This window comes from Siphateles boraxobius, unplaced genomic scaffold (assembly GCF_051911475.1).
Source record: "Siphateles boraxobius isolate OS27281-9 unplaced genomic scaffold, OSU_SipBor_1 55, whole genome shotgun sequence".
Classification (NCBI taxonomy): Eukaryota; Metazoa; Chordata; class Actinopteri; order Cypriniformes; family Leuciscidae; genus Siphateles; species Siphateles boraxobius.
The window spans coordinates 6,003,197-6,023,790 of NW_027509181.1; the positions used below are offsets into that span (position 1 = coordinate 6,003,197).

General features: G+C 39.5%; 2 protein-coding genes across 3 annotated transcripts in view; both read right to left on the minus strand.

Moving 5' to 3' along the window:
* vps35l (VPS35 endosomal protein sorting factor like) overlaps positions 1 to 20,594 on the minus strand; it is a 322,653-nt gene that overhangs the window by 117,719 nt on the left and 184,340 nt on the right. The gene's annotated exons all lie outside the window — the stretch shown is intronic.
* raraa (retinoic acid receptor, alpha a) overlaps positions 1 to 20,594 on the minus strand; it is a 241,090-nt gene that overhangs the window by 85,892 nt on the left and 134,604 nt on the right. The window contains exon 3 of one of the 2 annotated variants that reach the window (XM_077205970.1): positions 18,190 to 18,679. The exons of the other annotated variant lie outside the window; for it this stretch is intronic. Coding sequence (XP_077062085.1) covers positions 18,190 to 18,337 — 148 coding nt within the window. The 5' untranslated portion in view covers positions 18,338 to 18,679. The remainder of the gene's footprint in view (positions 1 to 18,189; positions 18,680 to 20,594) is intronic. 2 annotated transcript variants of the gene reach the window in all.

The following is a 20,594-nucleotide window of genomic DNA, read 5'->3' on the forward strand; positions in this document are numbered from 1 at the left end:
CTACGGATACTGTGATGGATAAACTCCTCTAGTGATGAGGGAGAAACGCCTCGCTGCTTCCCTTCCTTGGTCAGATCGTTCTGTCATAGCTGTACAGAGATCACAGGAAGCAAAAGCGAGTAAACAATGATTTATTTGAAAAAGTCTGTTGAACAGTACAAGCCAGATGATGAAGGGTGACGCAGGGACTTCGATGGTAAGATCCGGTGAGGTGAAGACGTGAAGTGCAGACGGTGAGACGAAGTAAATCCACAACGATGACCACGAGGAACAGGAACATGAGACAGGAACACGGAAACTAGAAGACCAACGAGGAGACATCAAACAACGATCTGACAAAGATGATAGAACAGCGGTGAGTATAAATAGAGTGGTGAGATCGCTAGCAGCTGGTGAAGTAATGATGAACAGCTGGAGCGGATCAGGTAATGACATACATACACGCCTCTGACACACGTGCCTTCATACAACAACATAAACACAAGACTAGAAGAAACCAGAGAATACGTCTACCGTGACATGTTCCCTGTCAGAAAACAAATGGATAATTTAACAGAATTTATCAACTTGTTGCCTGCTGTGGTTGTTTTAATTCATATCCTTTCTAAAAAAATGAACGTTTTTGGTTTAATATATTCTTAATATATAAGACAATGTCAATGATCTAAATTCATGTTGGTTTATATTTTATTTGTTCATTATTTATTTTGTTGGATTTTAATTGGACTTGGCCAGAACTGTTTCAAAAATAGTTATCTGCATGATGCCTGCTGCCTTTGGGCTCAGTGATTAATGTCAGCCTGAATTTAAATGTCATGTATAATAAAGACATGTTATGTTACGTTGTGCAAACAAACCTGACAAGCCCAACAATAAAACATGTATTTGTGCTATCCGTCCACACACACATAATGGCAGCTGGATTCTCTTCTACTAAAACACATACACACACATTCACACTCACTCACTCACAAATTAAAGCAATATTGCCATAAATCAAACCAGATGGCTTGTTTTGCAGCCACACTGTGTAAATGCTACAATTATCTAAACGATTTGGAATAACACACTTTATACACACTCACACAACCCTGCCTTTATCTATTTTTGATTTCAAGGCTGTGACCATTGACCAAACATCCACAAACTGTCATTTATGTAATACTCTCCATACTATCTGAGATTCCATTCCTCACAGAATTCCTATTATAATTACTGTAAAACAAATATTTTTAAGGTTCTGATTCTGATGCCATAACAAAAATAGACTGACATGCAATGAAGTGGCAGCTCAAACAAAACAATACTTCAGTGAATTCCCATGAGAAAACATGTGAGGATATCTCAATCGCTTACTACAGGTGTGTCCAAATCTGCTCCTGGAGAGCAGCCATCCTGCAAAACTCATTTCCAAATCTGTTCCAACACACCGGTCTGTAATTTGCAAGTAAGTCTGTACACCTTAATAAGCTGGTTCAAGTTTGCTTAATTGGGATTGGAGCTGAACTCGGTAGCTCTCCAGGAGCAAGGTTTAGTTCCAACCTGTTTTCTCAACCTGCCTGGAAGATTCTAGTGATCCTGAAGACCTAGGGTCAGGGGTGTCCAGTCCTGATCCTAGAGGGCCAACTTTCTGCAGAGTTTGGATCAACATGCAAATTTGGATCAAGACAAAGCAGGTTTGGATCAACCTCCCAAGAGCTCCCAAGATCTACAGGTAGTGAATTAGTATACTGCGTACACAAATTTGGACACTGGTAAGGACCATGGTTCACTACATATTGGGACACTGTGGACTTATCCCTGGTATACATTGTATGATTTTGGGTGATTTCTGTGGTTGTGGCTCCTAAACGGTGGTCCTACAACGTTTAGTGAGAGAGATTTAAATATGGCCATTTTCATGGTCTTGCGACAAAAGATTTTCTGAAACTGTCTGAAATTTAGCATGATCATCTCACAATGTGGTTGCTGCTAAGACCTATGTCTACTAAATAGCCAATTATAATGCAACATGAAATTGTGTATTGATCAACACGACATGGCACTAAAACTTAAAACTACGTACCTCAAGCACCATTTGCAAAATTGCCATGCTATGTTGGTCTCTTTTCCCTAGCCATGACCACGTCCATATTCGTCTCTATCGCTTCCTCCTCTTTTTTTCAGCGCACATAAAAAACATAACTGCCAAAGTGTAATTCATCTTGCTCTATTTGTTTACCACTAGCGCATGCTGATGACGTTTTATTCTTCTATAATAACTTGCGTTGTAGCCTACGATTCAATAGGTGTCATCATCGTACAGTCTACATACATGTCATACAAGTTTATAAGATCCATGTCGTATAGTGGGATCCCTGGACAACTTGTTAAGATACACAGTATCATAAACATCAAGTACCAGCAGATATTAAAGCAACACCTGAATGTCCCTGTCGGGAAGCTCAAACTATGGTTGTGGCTGTGATTGTATCTTCAAGCACATCTCAAAATAAACAACAGAACAGTTCCCTAACCACAGAATGAAGGTTTTGCCATGGGCATAGCAGTCCCCTGACCCAAATCCCATAAAAAAACCTGTGGGATGAGCTGAAGAAAACAATCCACAAGCATGGACCTCTGAAGGATATGGAGAGATTCTATATGGAGAGATGGTTTTAGATCTCTTGACAAATGTTCATCAATCTTATGATGTTGTTATCTTGGTAAAGGGAGGTTGCACAAAGTATTAAATGAAGGGGTGCCGATAATTGTAAAATACACATATTTCATAAAAAAAAATTTATGATAAGACTTTTCTTTCAACTATTTTACTTTAATTAAAGGTTAGATTTTTGTGAATATCTTTCTTGAAGGAAGGACTAAGAGGAGAAATTGCAAAAACAAATTTACGCAGTCAGTTTTGCTCATATTTACCAAGGGTTCCAATATTTGTGGAGCCTACTCCACATGCTGATGATGAAATCACACACACACACACACCGTACACATACCCTATCGTACACATAAAAACCTGAAGTATACTCTGCGCTTAAGTGCATAAATGCATCAGAATGTTTGTTGAGTTGTCCAAGGGTGATTCATTTAATTTTGGGTAAACAAATTTTAACACAGAACTATATGATTATTAATTCCCTGTCCCAGAGCTGAATCATATACTATCATAAAATCTGATTATTCAAACATATATTATATCTAAACATGCAGACTTTAAGATGACCTTTATGACCAAAATTCCCTTAGTTTCTAATAAGGGTTCAATATATGTCAACAAAATAGCTAACCAAAACCACATGATAGTTTTGGCATGTAGTACTACACTCTCTTGTAGTTTTGAGTATGCTGTACTATCTTAGCTATTAGCAATATCTGATACAGTATCAAGATACAATCATTTTTGCGATCTTATCAAATAAGCCCAAGCACAATACATTTTTTGTTGAGTTGTTTCAAGGCCTTTAAATGAAAAAGTCTGCAGATGTCTTTTGCAGATTCACAACAGATGTTTTACTTTCCATTATTTAATTATTACAAATGCTTAGAGGGCAGTCCGTGTTAGGCCAGAAACATATTTTACACAAGTACGCAAACACAAATTCTCGAATGCTAGTGCGCTCACTATACATAAAATGCAGGATTATGTAACGTCACTGTGGCAATAACAAATCTCATTCAGAAAGCTAGCAATAAACAAGTCGACAGTTTAACTATGACTAACTGTTCAGCAAAACTCACGTCATACTATTGCTTTGCCATGACAGTAATTGACCTGAAAGAGAAAGATTTTCTGCTTGTGTCCACTAAAAGTGCCACTAGTGTCAACTATGCAGCACATTACAAATGAGCACTATGATACATTTTGGAACATAATGACACATAAACTCTAGCTTGACAGATCTGTGCAAACATCAATGTTCCCAGCATTCCACACACGGACTGTTTGCTTTGGCCCCTTTTTGAAAGTTTTAACTCCATCTCTCTTTCTTTCTCTCATTTTTCAGAACATCCTCACTCGGGAGGAAGGTGTGGACAAAAAGTGAATGTAGAGAAATATCATGCTGATAGTTAGAACTCTCTCCTCTGGCGGTTGATTCTTCAGTGAAGGGTGCTGGAGATTTAGAATGCCTCAGAGCTCTCGTCTCTCACTCCTGCATCTCGCTGCCTGTCTCTGAAGGGAATGGCCAAATGAGGGATGAGAGAAGAGAGTGACAGAAAATTGTTTATTTGGCAGGTTTACGAGAGCCTAAGAGTGATCCTTCACCTTTAGGTCTCTAAGGTCAGGCTCACCTGATCTTCACCATTCAGGAGTGGCCTTACAACTGCACAGAGATGCAAACTCAAACCCAGAGATGATGAGTTGACTTATGCTTTATGTACACCTAAAGACTTTGAAAAGATTTAGAAAAGACTTTATAAGATTATCAGCTCACATCTAAAGACTTGGGTTCACAGTTTTTAGTCTCAGACTAAAGACTTGCGATAATATCAAACATGTTTGATATGAAAGACTAGAGAAAGACTGGCATAAATCGGGTCGCCGACTGCAGATTATCACCTCACATTTAATGATCGAGGCGACGGGAGCGCGCCGAGACTCCAGTAAGATTCCTAAAGACTGCCAGTCTTTAGTCTGGGACTGTGAAAATCCTTTGGTGTACGCCCGGCATAACAGACACCAAAGACAATTTTACAAGAGAACTCTAAGATGGATGGTGATTCTATCAATTCTACTCACCAGTGTTGACCACTGGTTTTATAATGCATGGGGGAAAGTTGAAGGCCCAATATGCCGGGTCTAGTAAAGTAAATCACACCTTTCCAACAAAAGAAACAATGAGCGCTCAGCAAATTAACTGCCTGGTCTTCACCTGAACCTCCTTACATGAAACTTACTAAAGCTGCCTTTCCACCAAAATTACCCTGAACAATTGTCCCAGGAACTTTCCCCCCACCTGTTGCTGTCTGCGATTCCATCACTGTATAAAGTACTGTGAAGATTAGGCAAATTAGTATGGTGACGTAGGACTGCGTGCGACTTTCCTGTTCCTGCTGGATTTGGTTCTTTGCATATAAGCTTAATAAAGCCTGACCTCATCGTCATATTTTTTTTAACTCCATTGTTGATTTGAATAGCAAACAACTCTTACTGCACGCACCGCAACAGACTTTTAAAAATGGTGGTTAAAATAAAATGCTGCGTGGAGTCAACCAATCAAAATGCTGCGTGAACTCACCAATCAGTATGTTCAACGCCAAAGTCCCACCCCCCAAACTTCCTGAACTTTAAAAATGTACTACCTCACCAGCAGGGACTTGCTTGGGGGGACATTTTTGCCCGGAACTTCATTTAGACCAGGTGTGCCCAACCCAGCTCCTGCCGATCGACTGTCCAGCTCAGTTCATCTCCAACCCTAATCAAACACACCTGAAAGAACCAATTAAGGTCTTCAGGATCTGGATAAACCAATTAAGGTCTTCAGGATCACTTGAAAATTAAGGCAGGTGTGTTTAATTAGAGTTGGAGATAAACTGTGCAGGACAGTCGATCGGCAGGAGCAGGGTTGGGCACCCCTGATTTAGACCCTGGTTCCTGCCGTCGAAACACACAGAGTTCCACCCCAAGGTCTACCACTCCCTAGTTCCTGGGGTAAATTCATGCGGTGGAAATGCGGCTTAACCTGAAAAGTTGATTTCTGATAATTTCAGTAATACCCCTGCTGAAAAATCCAGCATTGTTGGTTACCACCCTAAGGTATGTTTCACACACTGGGACCAGCATGGGATTGTGGTTTGCTGGTCCCCAACATGGGATGCTGGTTGCTGGTTTGCTGGATCCCAGGATTGGATGCTGGTGTGCTGGTGGATCAGAATATGTTGTCTGTTGAGTGCCGGTGTGATCCCACAAGACCACAACAAATTTTCTTATGTGTTACATATCACACTTATTAGTGTTTATTCCTAGTTAAAAAAAGACCCAGACAATTTCCCAAATTCATTTTAATGAATTATTTAATAAAGGAAAATGCATGTTGCTGGTTACATGTTTACTGGTACACAGTAAAACCCTCAGTGTTAAACAAACTCTGCTTAGTTCTAATTTGGTAAAAGTAACACTGAAGCAATGTTTTACATGTTGTACAAGCACTCTACATGTAATCATTGAGCATTAGTGATGACACCTGCAGTTAATAAGCAGAATCACTGAAGATAAGAGGAACAACAAGAACAGAAAAAAGAGAAGAGATGAGCAGCAACACAACCATTACAACTGACTTGCAGCCACACAGCCTGTGATGAAATTTACTGCATGTAAAATGAAGTAAATTTTAAGTTCCGGCGGGAACCGGCGAACATATAACATTTTTAATAATAAAAAGAAAAGAAAACAAAAAACAAAAGTATACGCCAGCAGCCCCTCGCCGACGACTGCTGGCTACACAAAACAGAAACAAAACACAACATAAAATCAGGCCTGTTCCTCTCTCGATCTTCAGCGTCGTCGCTCCTCCTTTTATACTTCGGCTCCTCAGCGAGAGATGCGAGACTGGTGCGTGTCACAGTTGACGTTCATTATCACTCACGCCATCGCCCTCGCGCCGTTCTCTCACGTCCCTTGGCCTCGTCCTGCTCGCCACACACACCTTTTACTATGTGCATTTTTTTGGAATGAGTGACCAACCATTGGATTTTGACATGTGTGAGCTCCCAAATGAGTATGAAAAGTCTTTAAAAATGGCAACTTTCAGTTTTGAACTTTCATTATCAAGTTTGATCCCATTGAAAGGAGCTCTTCTCATAATCCCTGTTATTGAACAAACTTATGATTATTGCTCATGACTATGTTTTTAGGCATTATTAGGCATTTTATTAGGTATTTATTAGCCAAGTTATAATCATATAATTCAATAAATCATATGTTTTAACCTTATATTGTGTTACCTTTACTTTGTTAATGTGTTAAATATATAAATATGTAAGCAAAAACAATGCTTGTCCCCAAAACACTGCTTGCATACAGACAGCTGACCTACTCACACTCAACCCTTTATGAGCATGCTGGTGAAACAGCTTCACTAGCTCTGTTTGGCTTGAGAACAGCATGAATATGCTGGTCCACCAACTAGACCAGCACTATAGTAGAATAAACCAGCCTGGACCAGCACTAACCAGAAATCACCAGCCTAGACCAGCATGAAATCCATGCTGTTTACGCTGGATTTTTCAGCAGGGTAGTGCTCCTTGTGTATATAAAGTTTAAACATGGACAAGGAGAGATGGTGGAACTTTAGAATCACATTTCAACTGGCAAATCCCTGAAGTTCCATAAGTAAACCGTATAAAACACAGCATCTGGTGAAGCATCATGGAAGTCATGGAAATATGTGTATGTAGTTTTAAGCTCTTCAGTGTGTTGCAACAGCAAACTTTGATCACAAGTTCTGTTGTTATTCTGTTGTTATCAACACAGTTAAATGATTCAGTGTTTCCCCAAACTATAGTTCCAACAAACATTCACAAACAGCATTGCAAACTTGTGTAGTTGGAACTCTCGACCTGTGGTTAGAAGCATAGTTTCTTGTTAATATGATGTGGACTAACATTGATTATGCTCTTGGGCACAATAAGCAAGCTAACATGCAGGAGATTCCATGCAGTACAATACATGTCATTCATATTTTAATGTATTATTTATGTGCATAAATGCACATAGAGTTAGGAGGAACCCACAATGAATCAAGCGTAAAATAAAGGAAAACAATGGGAAACAAAAATAGTGAAGTAGTCCTCAGATGCCATGTTTGTTACGGCAGCATTTCTGAGAAATTACATTGGGGAGAAAGCTGCTGAATGAACAAACTACATCTATATGGGCATTAAATTGCATACTGCATGTCAACGTGATTGAAATAAATGATTGGCTTTTTGTTGTTTGCGTAAATTAGCTATAGTAATTTGACTTTTATTGCAATCTATTAATTGGCAGGAGTCATTACTCCACCACCTGCATTTTGTCACGTGCATGTTCTGTTTTGGATAATTCTATTTCCTATACCTGTTTCATTTGTTTCCATTTTCCGGCCACTATTTAGTTTCCTTGGTTACTGATTGTCGTCTATGTTACACATGGTTGTTTTGCTAAGATTTTGTTGGCTTTTTGATTAAAGACTGTTTTTGTTAAATTCTACATCGTCGTGCGATCTCTACAGCCACAGTACATGTACATTGTACATGTACAGTACATTCGGCAGAACACCGAACAAAATAAAAGAAAGGATGGACATTCCTGCAGTCCTTCTTCTCCTAATGGAAAATGAGGAGTTTTCCCTCGAGAGGGACCACACAAGGGATTTCATTTATTACACTAGCCTCAACAAGTAGTCCAAGGTAATCCTGCCCGTGTAAAGTCCACAAGTGAGCTTTGCAGAATAACTTGAGTGGGTGCTGGTGAGATGTGTATCCCCCTACACCATCTGTGCTACAGAAGACGTCACTTGCCCCACTCTGGACCAAGAGCCCAGCCAGCCATCCAACATGCCCATCATGGACATTCTGCCAGAACCCCAGCCCGCCTTGATGCCAGTGACAGAGCCGACACCTGAGCACAACATCGCCCCGGAGCCCGAGCCTAACAGTATTTCTGACCAGGTGCTAGAGACGGCAACACCATCCGTGCCAGTCGGTGTCCTCGTGGGGAGTAAAAAGGGAATGGATTGGAGCCCCGTCCATACTCCTACCGCTGAGGGTGTAGTTTCTGTAAACTTATTTGAGGATTTAAAAGAGTAAATTCTTCAAAGTCTCCCGTCGTCACTGTTCCAGCCCAGCTCCAAGTCTCCTGTGTCTCCTCTTGTCCCGCCCAGCTCCAAGTCTCCTGCATCTCTACTGGTCGACCAACTCCAAGTCTCCTTCTTTAGTGATGGTCCCACCCAGCCTCCCTCTCCCACCTCCTCTACCTAAGCCAGCCAGTTCCTCGGCTGGCTCTCTTCAGTCATTCGTCTTCTCCTCTGTTAACTCCACTCTGCTGCTTGGATCCGCCTCCCAGTCTCCAGCTCCACCTAGGCACGTGAATCCCCGGTCTCCGCCTCGGGCCACCGAGCCCATCACTCCACCTCGGCCAATCGAGTCGGCTCCACCTTGGCTCCTTCCTCCCTCAACAATATCAGTCTCCATGCCTACTCGTTTCAAATGTTCATATGCTCAGAGAGCCTTACGAAATCTTCTACGAAATTAGCTTTTTTTTACCTGTTTGAAATTAAACTTTATTATTTATTTCCAGAGGTGTAAAAAAAGTAAAGAAAGAGTGTATATAAGTATGACAATTATGTTAAAAGTATCAAACCAAAAATGCTTAAATGTATACATTGTAGTTTACATATTCAAAGTAAAAAGTAAATGTTTTCTTAGCTTTTGAAATTGACTGATGGAACAAAGTGTGAATTGTTTTCATTCAAATAATCCTAAAATAAATAAAAAATCTGAGTATCCTGACTAGAACACAAAATATGTTAAAATAAAACCTGCTATATTTAAAAGCATTTACACGTGAGTATTTTTGTGTACAGACTGATCTTGGACAGTGTCAAAATTGTATATCTTTAGCTATGTCTACAATTTACTAATATTGTTTTGGGTCAAAGGCTTTGTGTTATGAAATTACCATAGTTAGAACCAGTAACATTTGAAAAGTAATGGATTTCATGTAAATTTGTAAATTTAAAAAAAAATTAGTTAAAGAGAACTATTACTGTAAGCATGGCTTATCAGCTTGGTAAGATGGAATAGGAATGATCTTGATGACCTGAAGTTTGCTACTCCTGACTCGTGTGCTTTATTGCTGCTTACTAACTCCTGACAAATACTACAAATTGGCGAGGCGAATTAGGCTTTTTTCTTGCTATCGTTGGTCATGAAGATGGCTGTTGCTAACGTGCCTTTCCCGAGATTTTTCTTGCCTTGCCCCAATGAGCCTGCTACGGATTTTTGAAAATGATCGGTTTAGGGGATGCCTGGCCAAACGAAAGACAGAGAGCTACCTCTGTACAGAGGGACAAAGGATTTTCTACTCATTGTCTAACACAGGTACGACATATAAAGATGCAGTGGATGCATTGAAAGCCTACTTTGTGCCAAAATTTAGAATCGCCTTTTATTGCCAAGTACAACTTGTACAAGGAATTTGAACGTAACTTTAACTGTACATTAGTGTAATGTGTGCAAAAAGTCACAGTTTGAACTTTGAAGAAGATGCAGCATAGCAGACTAATGTGACTAATATAACATGTATGAAACAGTGTTGATGAGGCCAGTTGGCGATGCATTTCTGAAATAGTAAAATAGTATCTGAACGTCATGCCTTCCATAAATGCTGTCAGGCGCCTCATGAGACAGTTTTACAGTACGTTGTTGCTTTGCGACAGCTTGGTGTTTCAAGTGAGTTCAGTGCCAGTACTGACTAAAATGATTCGCGATCATTCAATTACTATCTACTTCTGACTCACAGACATGTGTGGTAGATTTGGTAGTCTTCTGTATCTTGCACTACAGCACTTATGCATGAAATTTCAGTAGCCCCAGCAAGGCCAAATTCTAGTGGTTGGATATTTGTCAACGAACAGTTCTCTACATGATCACTCAGTTCCTGCTACGTTCTTCATTGTCGACTGTCACGGTTGGGTTGCCGGAAAGGATTGAGGACTCAAGTGCAGGGAAGTGAAATTTATTAAATTAAAAATAAATCCAGAAAACAAACAAAACAAAAGCAGGCAGTAAGATAATAAGGTCTTAGCAGGAAACATGAGGGTGGAGCAGGTGGTGCAGGACGCCAGGGCGGAGCAGGCTGTGCAGGACACTAGGGCGGAGCAGGCTGTGCAGGCCCTTCGGGCGGCCATGGTGGAGACGAACATTCGGGCGGCCATGGTGGGGACCATCTTTCAGGCGGCCATGGTCGGGACGACCATTTGGACGGCCATGGTGGGGACCACCCTTCAGGCGGCCATGGTGGAGACCACCCTTCAGGCGGCCATGGTGGAGACGACCCCTCAGGCAGCCACTGCGGAGACGGTCCCTCGGGCAGCCACGGTGCCGGAACAGACACCGGCTCGGGAACAGACACAAGCCGCCCTCTGCCGCCGCCCTGAAATTCTGGGCAAACTCCCTCACATTAGTCCCTTGTTGACGAAGAGAGGGCTAATTCTCTTAATTTCAATATCCGTTCGTAAAAAGGGCATGACACAGGAGAGACCAGTGGTCTGTGCGATTCCTTCCTCCGCTGAGTCCTCATGCTGGCTGGTTCGTTCTGTCACAGTTTGGTTGCCGGAAAGGATCGAGGACTCAAGTGCAGGGAATTGAAATTTATTCAAGTAAAAATAAATCCAGAAAACAAAGCAAAAGCAGTAAGTAAGACAATCAGGTCTTAGCAGGAAACAAACACGAGGAAACAAAATAACATGGACAACGAACCAGCACAGGACTACAAACACAGGGAGATTAAATAGGGGAACAACATAAGAGGGTAACGAGGCAGACAGGTGGGGAAAATTAAACAATAATGAGATAACAAGATGGGCGGGATTTGACAATTGACAGGAGAGCACATGGCACAAGGAAATGCACACACGTGTGTGTGTGTGTGTGTGTGTGTGTGTGTGTGTGTGTGTGTGTGTGTGTGTGTATGTATGTATGTATGTATGTATGTATGCGAACACGCGCGTGTGTGTGTGTCAGGGTCTCATATACCTGACACTCTTTATTCAACTTGCTCACAGACGTGTGTGTACACATGAAATGAACAATGAGTGAAATATGGGTAATGTGAATATAAAGCAATTGGTATCATGTTCTACCATATGCCATCCACAAAAACAAGTATACCATCCTTTTCCTCGATGCTTCTGCACTTATTAACACAATACACACCCAGCAGCTGTTTAAAATCACTCTCCGCAAATCACAGTAAATAAATAAAAAAATATCCGGATTCAATTTTAGACCAAAAAGAACATTACACAATCCAAAAACAACACACTTCTATAATTAAACAGAACAACAAAACAAACACATGGGAGCTACCGTGACAGGCATGAGTTTCTCAATATTAATAAACTATCATGACTGTGTGTAGAGTCCCCTTTCATGTTTAGTCTGGTTTCAACCACCCACACGGACCCTCGCTCAATAGGGACCACCACGACGAGCCGAACCACCTGCTCCACTAACACAAACATACACATACCTTAAGGTGACCACATTCACCTCACCATTTATTTACACACAGAACAACCAAAAACAGCAAATAACACACACACACACACACACACACACACACACACACACACACACACACACACACACACACACACACACACACACACACACACACACACACACACACACACAAACTTCTTGCCACAGTTTTATGTTACAACATAAAACTTTTGGTCTACTTTGAAACTGAACAAGCTTTGATAGTAAAACTAAATTTAGGAAACACATTTGAAAAACGAGATGGCTTCTTCTTAGTAACGCAGGATTTTTTTCCGAAACCAGTTCAGCACAAATCCTTCCCTGCAGCCAAGTTCATTGGTTAAGTGTAGGGTAGGGTTATGGGTTAGTAATCTTGCATTGTGATTAAAATAACCAATGAAATGTTTAGAGTCGGCTGTGGAAAGTGATAATTCCGTGACAGTTAAACTATAAAACTAGCAAAAAACACTTACCAAAAGGCTGAAACTAGCAAAAAACACTTGCATTGCGCCTGGCACCGCATTGCCCTGGGTGTATGATAGGGCCCTTTCACAAAAACTGACCACCAATTGCAACTTTCAGACATGATCTTTTTTAGCTTGACTGCACGGAATGGAACGCACAGGACTGGGGGATATTATAGGCAGTGAAGGATACATCTATGCTGCCTTCAAAAATAGATCAGATGAAAGTATCTCAGGAGACAGCAAGCGAAGCTAACATTGGAATCAGACAGGCCTTGATGCCTTCCTACCAGCATTTTTAAGCTTTCGGATGCAATCAATATCTAATTTGCTGTAGATCATTAAACTGTTATGCTCCCTAAAGTCTGTCCAAAATCAGTTCCAAAATCGCGACACAGCCATTCTAAGACAACATGTTTGATTATTGTTTCAGCTCGCTCAAATTTAAGGCATAAACTATGATAGTGTATTTTCCCTCCAATATACACTTAATTTACTTTATGGAAAACATTGTTTTTAATTTGGAAACTAGAGTTACTGTCACTGAAATATACTCAACTTAGTAAAATCACTATAAGATATAATGAACAGTCTGTTGGTCATTACTGCAAAATATACCCCAGCGTGAAGCAGTCTGAAAATTGTACATTCCATATATTACACAGCTACTTGCCAAATAAATAAACACATTGACATGTAATACATATTTGAATATTGATTTTACATTATTTTAATATGGGAGAAAAAAGGTATCACTTTATGTGTCTTTAACTACTACATAGTACATACATAAAAAATGTAAGGTACAATGTACTTATTGTGTTCATGTTGTATTGAGGTGGGATACAGGTAAGATTAGGGACAGGTTTTGTGGTACAGTAGATATAAAAAGTCTACACACCCCTGTTAAAACAGCTGGCTTTCATAATGCAAAAAAAAAAAAAGTTAAATCGCATAAGCGATTCCATAATCGCATTTTGCACCTTAAATCTAAAAATTACAACCTATTCAATGCCACTGAAAACCAAATTGAAATATTTCAGAGAGAGAGAAAAAAAGACCTCGGAATAACTAACTGAACAAGTTTGATGATTAGATCCAGTCGTATTTCTGGCATAAGTTTGAATTCGCTTTAGTGCTGAGAGTGTCTGCTCGACAGAAGCAATGGACACAGGGACAGTCCCTGCAAAACATGAAGATGTGTAGCCTACAGCTGCCCCATGCTCTCACACAGATTTTTGAAGGAAATCAATGAGATCAGTGGGACTTTTGCCTTCAAAATCAGTCATGGCATACATTACAGTCAGTCAGTTCTGTTATTACTCCGACAGATCGAAAAGAGTTCCGTGACTCTGCGTTAAGCTGGATAAGGCTGAATAAGGGATTTTTTTCCGGTACGTTCGAACCTGCTGGGGGTCGAGGAGGGAAAGAAATGTTAATCTGTGGGTTGCAAAACTATTAAATCTACTGGAATATATTTTAGTTTATGTAGTTCGTTATATATGCGGTTAGCTAGCTCAGCCTTTGATTACCAGTAGGCAAATAGTACGCGCTCAGACCATCAAATCAAAGGACGTGAAAATGCCGATGTTAATGTACGCCTGCTAGATGGCCCCAAAGCAGTCAAATCGAAATATGATTGGTTGATTAAATCTGACTGATTATCTGATTGGTTAAAGCAACAGTTTTATTGCTATTCATTTTAAGCTACAAGCTACAAGCTACACTGTGGATTCTGAAGGCCTCAAGGGAGATTTCTTTGGCCATGGCAACACATGACGGCTGAAATATAATTGGATAAAAGCTCTTTTAGTAGGTGTGCATTAAGGCCATTTATTTTGTGATTCCACTTGGCATGACCATTTTTGGATTTTCCTCATTCTTTCTGTCCACCATGCTGATTAGCAGGGGTGACACACTTTGCTTCTTCTCAGTCTGCATGAGCATTCACAGTGGTAGGTCACGCAAGTTTACTTGCTGATTTAATAAGGCCGTATGTTTTTTAACTTATTGTTTCATACATTATACTTTGTGACTTTAAGTCCCTCTGAAATGGACACACGTATGTTTTGTTAATTATTTTCTTTCTTTAAGTGGTTTTCTTTATGTTAATTTTATCACCCTTGTCATTCACAGTGTGCGCGTCGTGCATTGCTGTCACACGCTGCTCTAAGTGCTGCATGAGTCCTCATAATCTGTTTGTTACTCCAGGTACATGAATTATTGTTATATGTTCTTAAAATCTGTTTATGTAAAAGTTTATTGCCCAGTCTGCATGAGCATTCACAGTGTGTGCGAGTTGTGCATTACTGCCGCACGCTGCTCTAAGTGCTGCACGAGTCCTCATAATCTGTTTGTTACTCCAGATGAAATAAAAGAGGATTGGAGGGATGAGTTTCAGCATTCAAGAGTGATTATTAGTTGACACAACGCAGATTACACACCACTCTAACATAAACATACACTACTGGAAGCAGCACAACTAAGAGAAAAGCTATGAAATTAAGAGAATGGACTATTGGGAATAATTGAATACTCATTCATGGAAAAAAATATATTAAAGTGAAAGTCAGTGATTCTGAATCAGTCAGTGATTCAGTGTTTAGGCCAGCAGAGAATGCCTTGCTGGCTCTGACGGCCCACCACTGATATATATATATATATATATATATATATATATATATATATATATATATATATATAACTATATTAAGTAGTTAATAATAGGTTAATCAAAAGTGATATGACAGCGAGAGTGAATGTTTGTGTGAAAGAGAAAGCTGTGCAGTGTTGGCACAGGAAGAGCTTGTGTCCTGCACTTTGAGTCTCTACTGTTTACAGGCAGGAAATGTTTGTTCTGTGAAAGGGAAGGAAGCACCTCTCTTAGTAAACATAGCACATAACATCATTTGCCATAACAGCCTCATATAAACACTCTTTCGCTTGAAAGAGGAAGTGATTTGTATCGCAATTCCATTTCTTGTGAAGAGCCGTCAATATAAGATTCATTAACACACCGTTCGAATTATTCCAGCTTGAGCTCTGATCCTGCAGTTTTCAATTAACCATCACAAACATTCACAGGATTAACTCAGGATCCCAGCATCATTATGCAGCACCGTACATGTTTGTCAGTACACAATTTGCTTAAACAAGTAACACACAAAAAATGCGATGTCTTTCCTGAACACGCTGTACAAACATTCACAGTGCAGGGTGAAAAAATGTGAATCCTTAGAATAATGATATCTCAGAAAGCTAACTGGTATCAGGCGCCAGCTAACCCAGAGTCCAATCAATGACACAAGATTAGAGGGTTTGGCAAGAGTTTTAGCAAGTTTGTTATTGGCAAGAAGCATTACCGATCACACTTTATATTAGGTGTCCTTAACTACTACGTACTTACAATGCACTTATTGTGTTCATATTGTATTGCAAAAACACTTTTGCTGCTATTGAGGGAGGATACAGGTATGGTTAGGGACAGGTTTGGTGGTATGGGTAGGTTTAAGGGTGATTTAAGGGGTAAGGGTAGTTTCAACAGTTAGAAAGCTGAAGATGTAATTACAGAAATTAATTACAGCTGTAATTACATGCATATATATAAATATTTAAAATATAACCGCAGTGTATGTATTAGTGCATTGTATTAAATTATTAATTTAAATCTTTGTACATAGTAGTTAAAAACACCTACCACAAAGTGGGACCGCAGTACCTCAAGCAATTTAGGCAAATCCAAAGTGTTTTTCATCGTTTTTTGTAACTATTTCAAACAAACAGCTGAAAGCAGCAGAATACAACAGAATACAGCAGGTATAGGAAATTGAAATTTTAAGCAATTTTTTGATACACAAGGCCCCTGTGCTGCATCTCCCAAAGGCATCATAAGCCTAAGTAGATCGTAGAGACCATTGGTACCAATGGTTTCCATGATCTACTTAGGCTTACACTATTTTTGGAAAACGCAGCCCAGCTAGTTCAGTATGAATTTTTGTGCTGGTTTATGCTGGATAGAGCAGATTTGTTGCTTGTCTAATTGGTAGACCAGCATAGACTCTCAAGTCATGATTTCCATTACACGAGAGTAGATGTTAAAACTTCATGCTGATTTGTACTCAGCTTTCGCCAAGATAAGCACCAACTAAGACATAGCTTTACAGTAACCTATGCTTCTCCATCCATTTACGCTTCTTTCCATATGGTGATGTAAATCTCCTTCTGTCTAGTGTTAACACGCGTCAGCACACACAACGGCTGCAACCACAGTGCGGTCCCCCCATGACAACCGTCTGGATTGAGCTGAGTAGGGGACATGAGAGTTAACCAAACTTGAGCTTTGGTACACGATGAATAGACAAAACCATGCATATGCATGTGCTTCTGATCTCCGACACATTCATATGTGAATGTCAATAGTGAATGGAACACAAAGTGGCAGTGTAGTAGTCGAGACCAGCTCACTCGAGTCAGAGTCCAGGCAGAGACCTGCATAGGTTGAGTTTGAGTCAAGACAGAGACCTAAAGAGGGTCTGAATGAATCAGACAGTGTAAAAATGCTTACCATTGGGGGTGAATAAAGCCATGTTTCACGTCAATGTCATGCAAATCTTTGCAGCTCATACACAGGATGCTTCGGCCCAGAGGGGCACAAATTGTCACAGACCAAAAAACATAGCCATGACCAGACTCTGTCTGAGTCCGAGACACAGTCAGTCCAAATGCTCCTGAATCCATGACAAGACCAAGACACACAAAAAATATAGAGACTTAGTCTCTAGACAGAGTACTGAAAAACACTGCCAAATGCCCAAATATACTGTGAACACACAGGGAACATCCATGTTTAAAAAGGAACGTGTAGGATGGGGTGGGCAACTCTGTCCCACAAGATCCACTTTCCTGAAGAGCTTATAACCAACCCTAATAAAAGAAAACCTGAAAAAGCTAATCCAGGTCTTCAGGGTAACTAGAGGTGCTTGTGATATAATTATTTATTATGAATTTCTTAAATAGCCAAAGTTTAGGAACATAAGGACAGATCCCTTGAAAGCAGCTGATGATGCTATGAAGTGATACCTGATCAAGCATATTTCAATGTACAAATAATATTTCTTCAGATTCCTCTGTCCTCACTTTCTTTCCTTGTACCCTACCCTTGCATCCTACTGGGGTGGAGCTGAGACGTGAGGAAAGGAATTGAGGATGCACAAATAAGAAATGAGAAGCAACCTAGAAAGCTACTGGCAGATGAGTCTGATCAGGGTTAGAGATAAACTCTGCAGGAAAGAGGAGTTGTCCTGTCTGGTGTGGAAAATATACTACAAATGGAATGTCATATAAAAGCTTTTTGTGATGCACTCAACAGAAGGATGAATACATTACAGTTTATCTCAACGCTCAACACAAAATGGAATTCCAACACATTAAAATCAATCATGCTTCATTGAGCTGGAGACCTTAAAGAGTTCAATGTCATACTCACTGGCTGGTGAAGGTGTGCTGTATCCACTGAGGGGTAGGGTGGGCAGAGAGGGTGGAGAAAGCCCCCCCAGCATGTGTGGGAAGAAATAGGAATAGTGGGCCATTGGGAAGCCATTGAGGTGTGGGCTGGGGTTGCCCTTACCAGACATGGCCACCACTAGAGTTCGCCCACAGTCACACAAAAGAATCCAAAATGACGCTCAACGAGGATGCTTTGCAGGGATTGTTCAACCATAAGGGCGTCCAAATGATCCACTTTGACGTGGGTAAGTGTTAATTCCGTTCGACGTTGGTAGATAAAGAAAAAATGATGAATCTAGACAGATGAATGGAGGAGTTGCTCTAATTTCCAGCTGAGGGGTTTTCTTTTGGTTTTGATTCCCATATCACACAGGCCAATTTAATTTATTTCCAAACAGATTCCGCTTATTGAATCCAACAGTCGGTACATCCTACATGATACGCTCCACTTTTGGCTTCCTTTAGAATTCCTACAGGTTAAAAAAATAGAGAGATTAATTGAAATCAAAATATATGGAATGCTTTTTGGAATGCAATAAAAGCAGTGGTTCACCCAAAAAATTCAGTCGTTATTTACTGACCCTGATTTCGTTCCAACTTTTTCATTTACAGTTTATTGTGACCACGTCTTTGAGGCTCCATAAACAAAATCACCATAAAAGTAGTCCATACAACATTTAAATAATTAATTGCTAAAAGTTTTCCCTTCTGTTGCACCCCATATAAGTATTTTCGTACAGAAATTGTTTGTATGGCGTCAGAACAGAGCACAAGATGAATAAACTAATTTTATGATACTTTCGTGTACTTCTGTAGTGTTTTGGAGTTTGACAGGTGTGGTCACTATGAACTGTGTTATTGCCATTTTTCTGACAAAAAAAAATATCATATGTGTTTGCAGACTACTGTCATTGTTCATGCATAGGTATTTGCATGTAATGTTTTTTGTATGTTTGGGTAGATGCTGAAAAGTAAAATATGGACTGTACTGACATCATCAAAAATCATTTAAACCATTTAATAGATAAATCTGTAGATCCCTTAACCCTATTCACAAACCTAAACATAACCACTTTTCAACAATATAACAATAACAATACACGGCCAACAATCTGTTTTACAGTATGTATAAAAAAACAGACTGCTAAAGTGTATTTTTTGGATTGCTTGTCCCTTTGTCTGTCAACTGTTTGTATTATTTTGTGGAGCGACCTTGGGTTCTTTAAAGGCGCTATAAAAAATAAACATAGTATTATTATTATTTGCAATCATTTATTTTGAAAAAAGGCAAAAAATCAGTATCAAAGTAGTCCAAACAATGACGTTTTGCATTCGAGGTGCTCTCTCATGGTATAGAATAGTTTTGTGCAATACTGAGTAGAATTTAAGTTGTTAATCGCTGATCCACATTCAGAAAACTGCCGTGTCCCATGGCAAACAAAATAAATATTATAAATATCACAAGAAAGGGTTAAGAGATTACAGAAAATGTATTCATTTTAAGAATTTAAAGAGTAATTTTGTATGTGATATTTTGAAACTTTTTAAGATTTTAAGAATGAAATGTTACAGTATAATTTCAAATGAAGTAAATGAGCCAACTGCATTACATGCGATTCAAAACATTGACCATAAATAATTATTCATAGATAAGTTTTATAAACTTATGTGCTTCTGTAGAGTTGTACATACGTATTTGATTTACATTTTAGATGCTGTCACGCATTGTTCATTTTAGTGTCTATGCACTATAGTATGCACATTTTACATACAATACATAGGAATTCTCAATAAATACAGCCCTCAACACTTTTTTAACACATCGACTTATAATGATGCTTTAATATGTCTGTTAAAATCCTTTCACTAAGTCTTAAATACAACATAGCAACAACAAAGAAGCACCAAAAAAGTGCAATGGTAATAGTTTTTCAGACATGAAAAATCTGCAAGAATGTAACAAGGATCTATGTGAATTTTACGGGAATGAAACACCCTTTAATTAAAATAAATTCTATTCATTTGATTAAATCATGTGAATTGATATGTGTGACGCTGTCAGAGTATTGAGTATTTCGTCAAGTGCTGATCCAACTCTTGACTCCATAAGAAAGAACATTTGTCTCTAGCACACCGGATCATTTCAAAAGACTGCTTACGCTAATCTCACCCTCAAACCCACGGCATGTCCAAAGGACATCAAGTCATATGTTCCTCTTTTTGTGTTGGCCAGTCGTGGTCATATATTTTATCCATCTGAGAGCATGTTTATAGGCCCCAGTCAATGTTAAGAGGCCTGTCTTTTTTATGTGAGAACTTATTTGCAATTAAAATTGACTAGTCTTTTTTATGGAACATTGCAGTATTTCTTTTAAACAATTTATC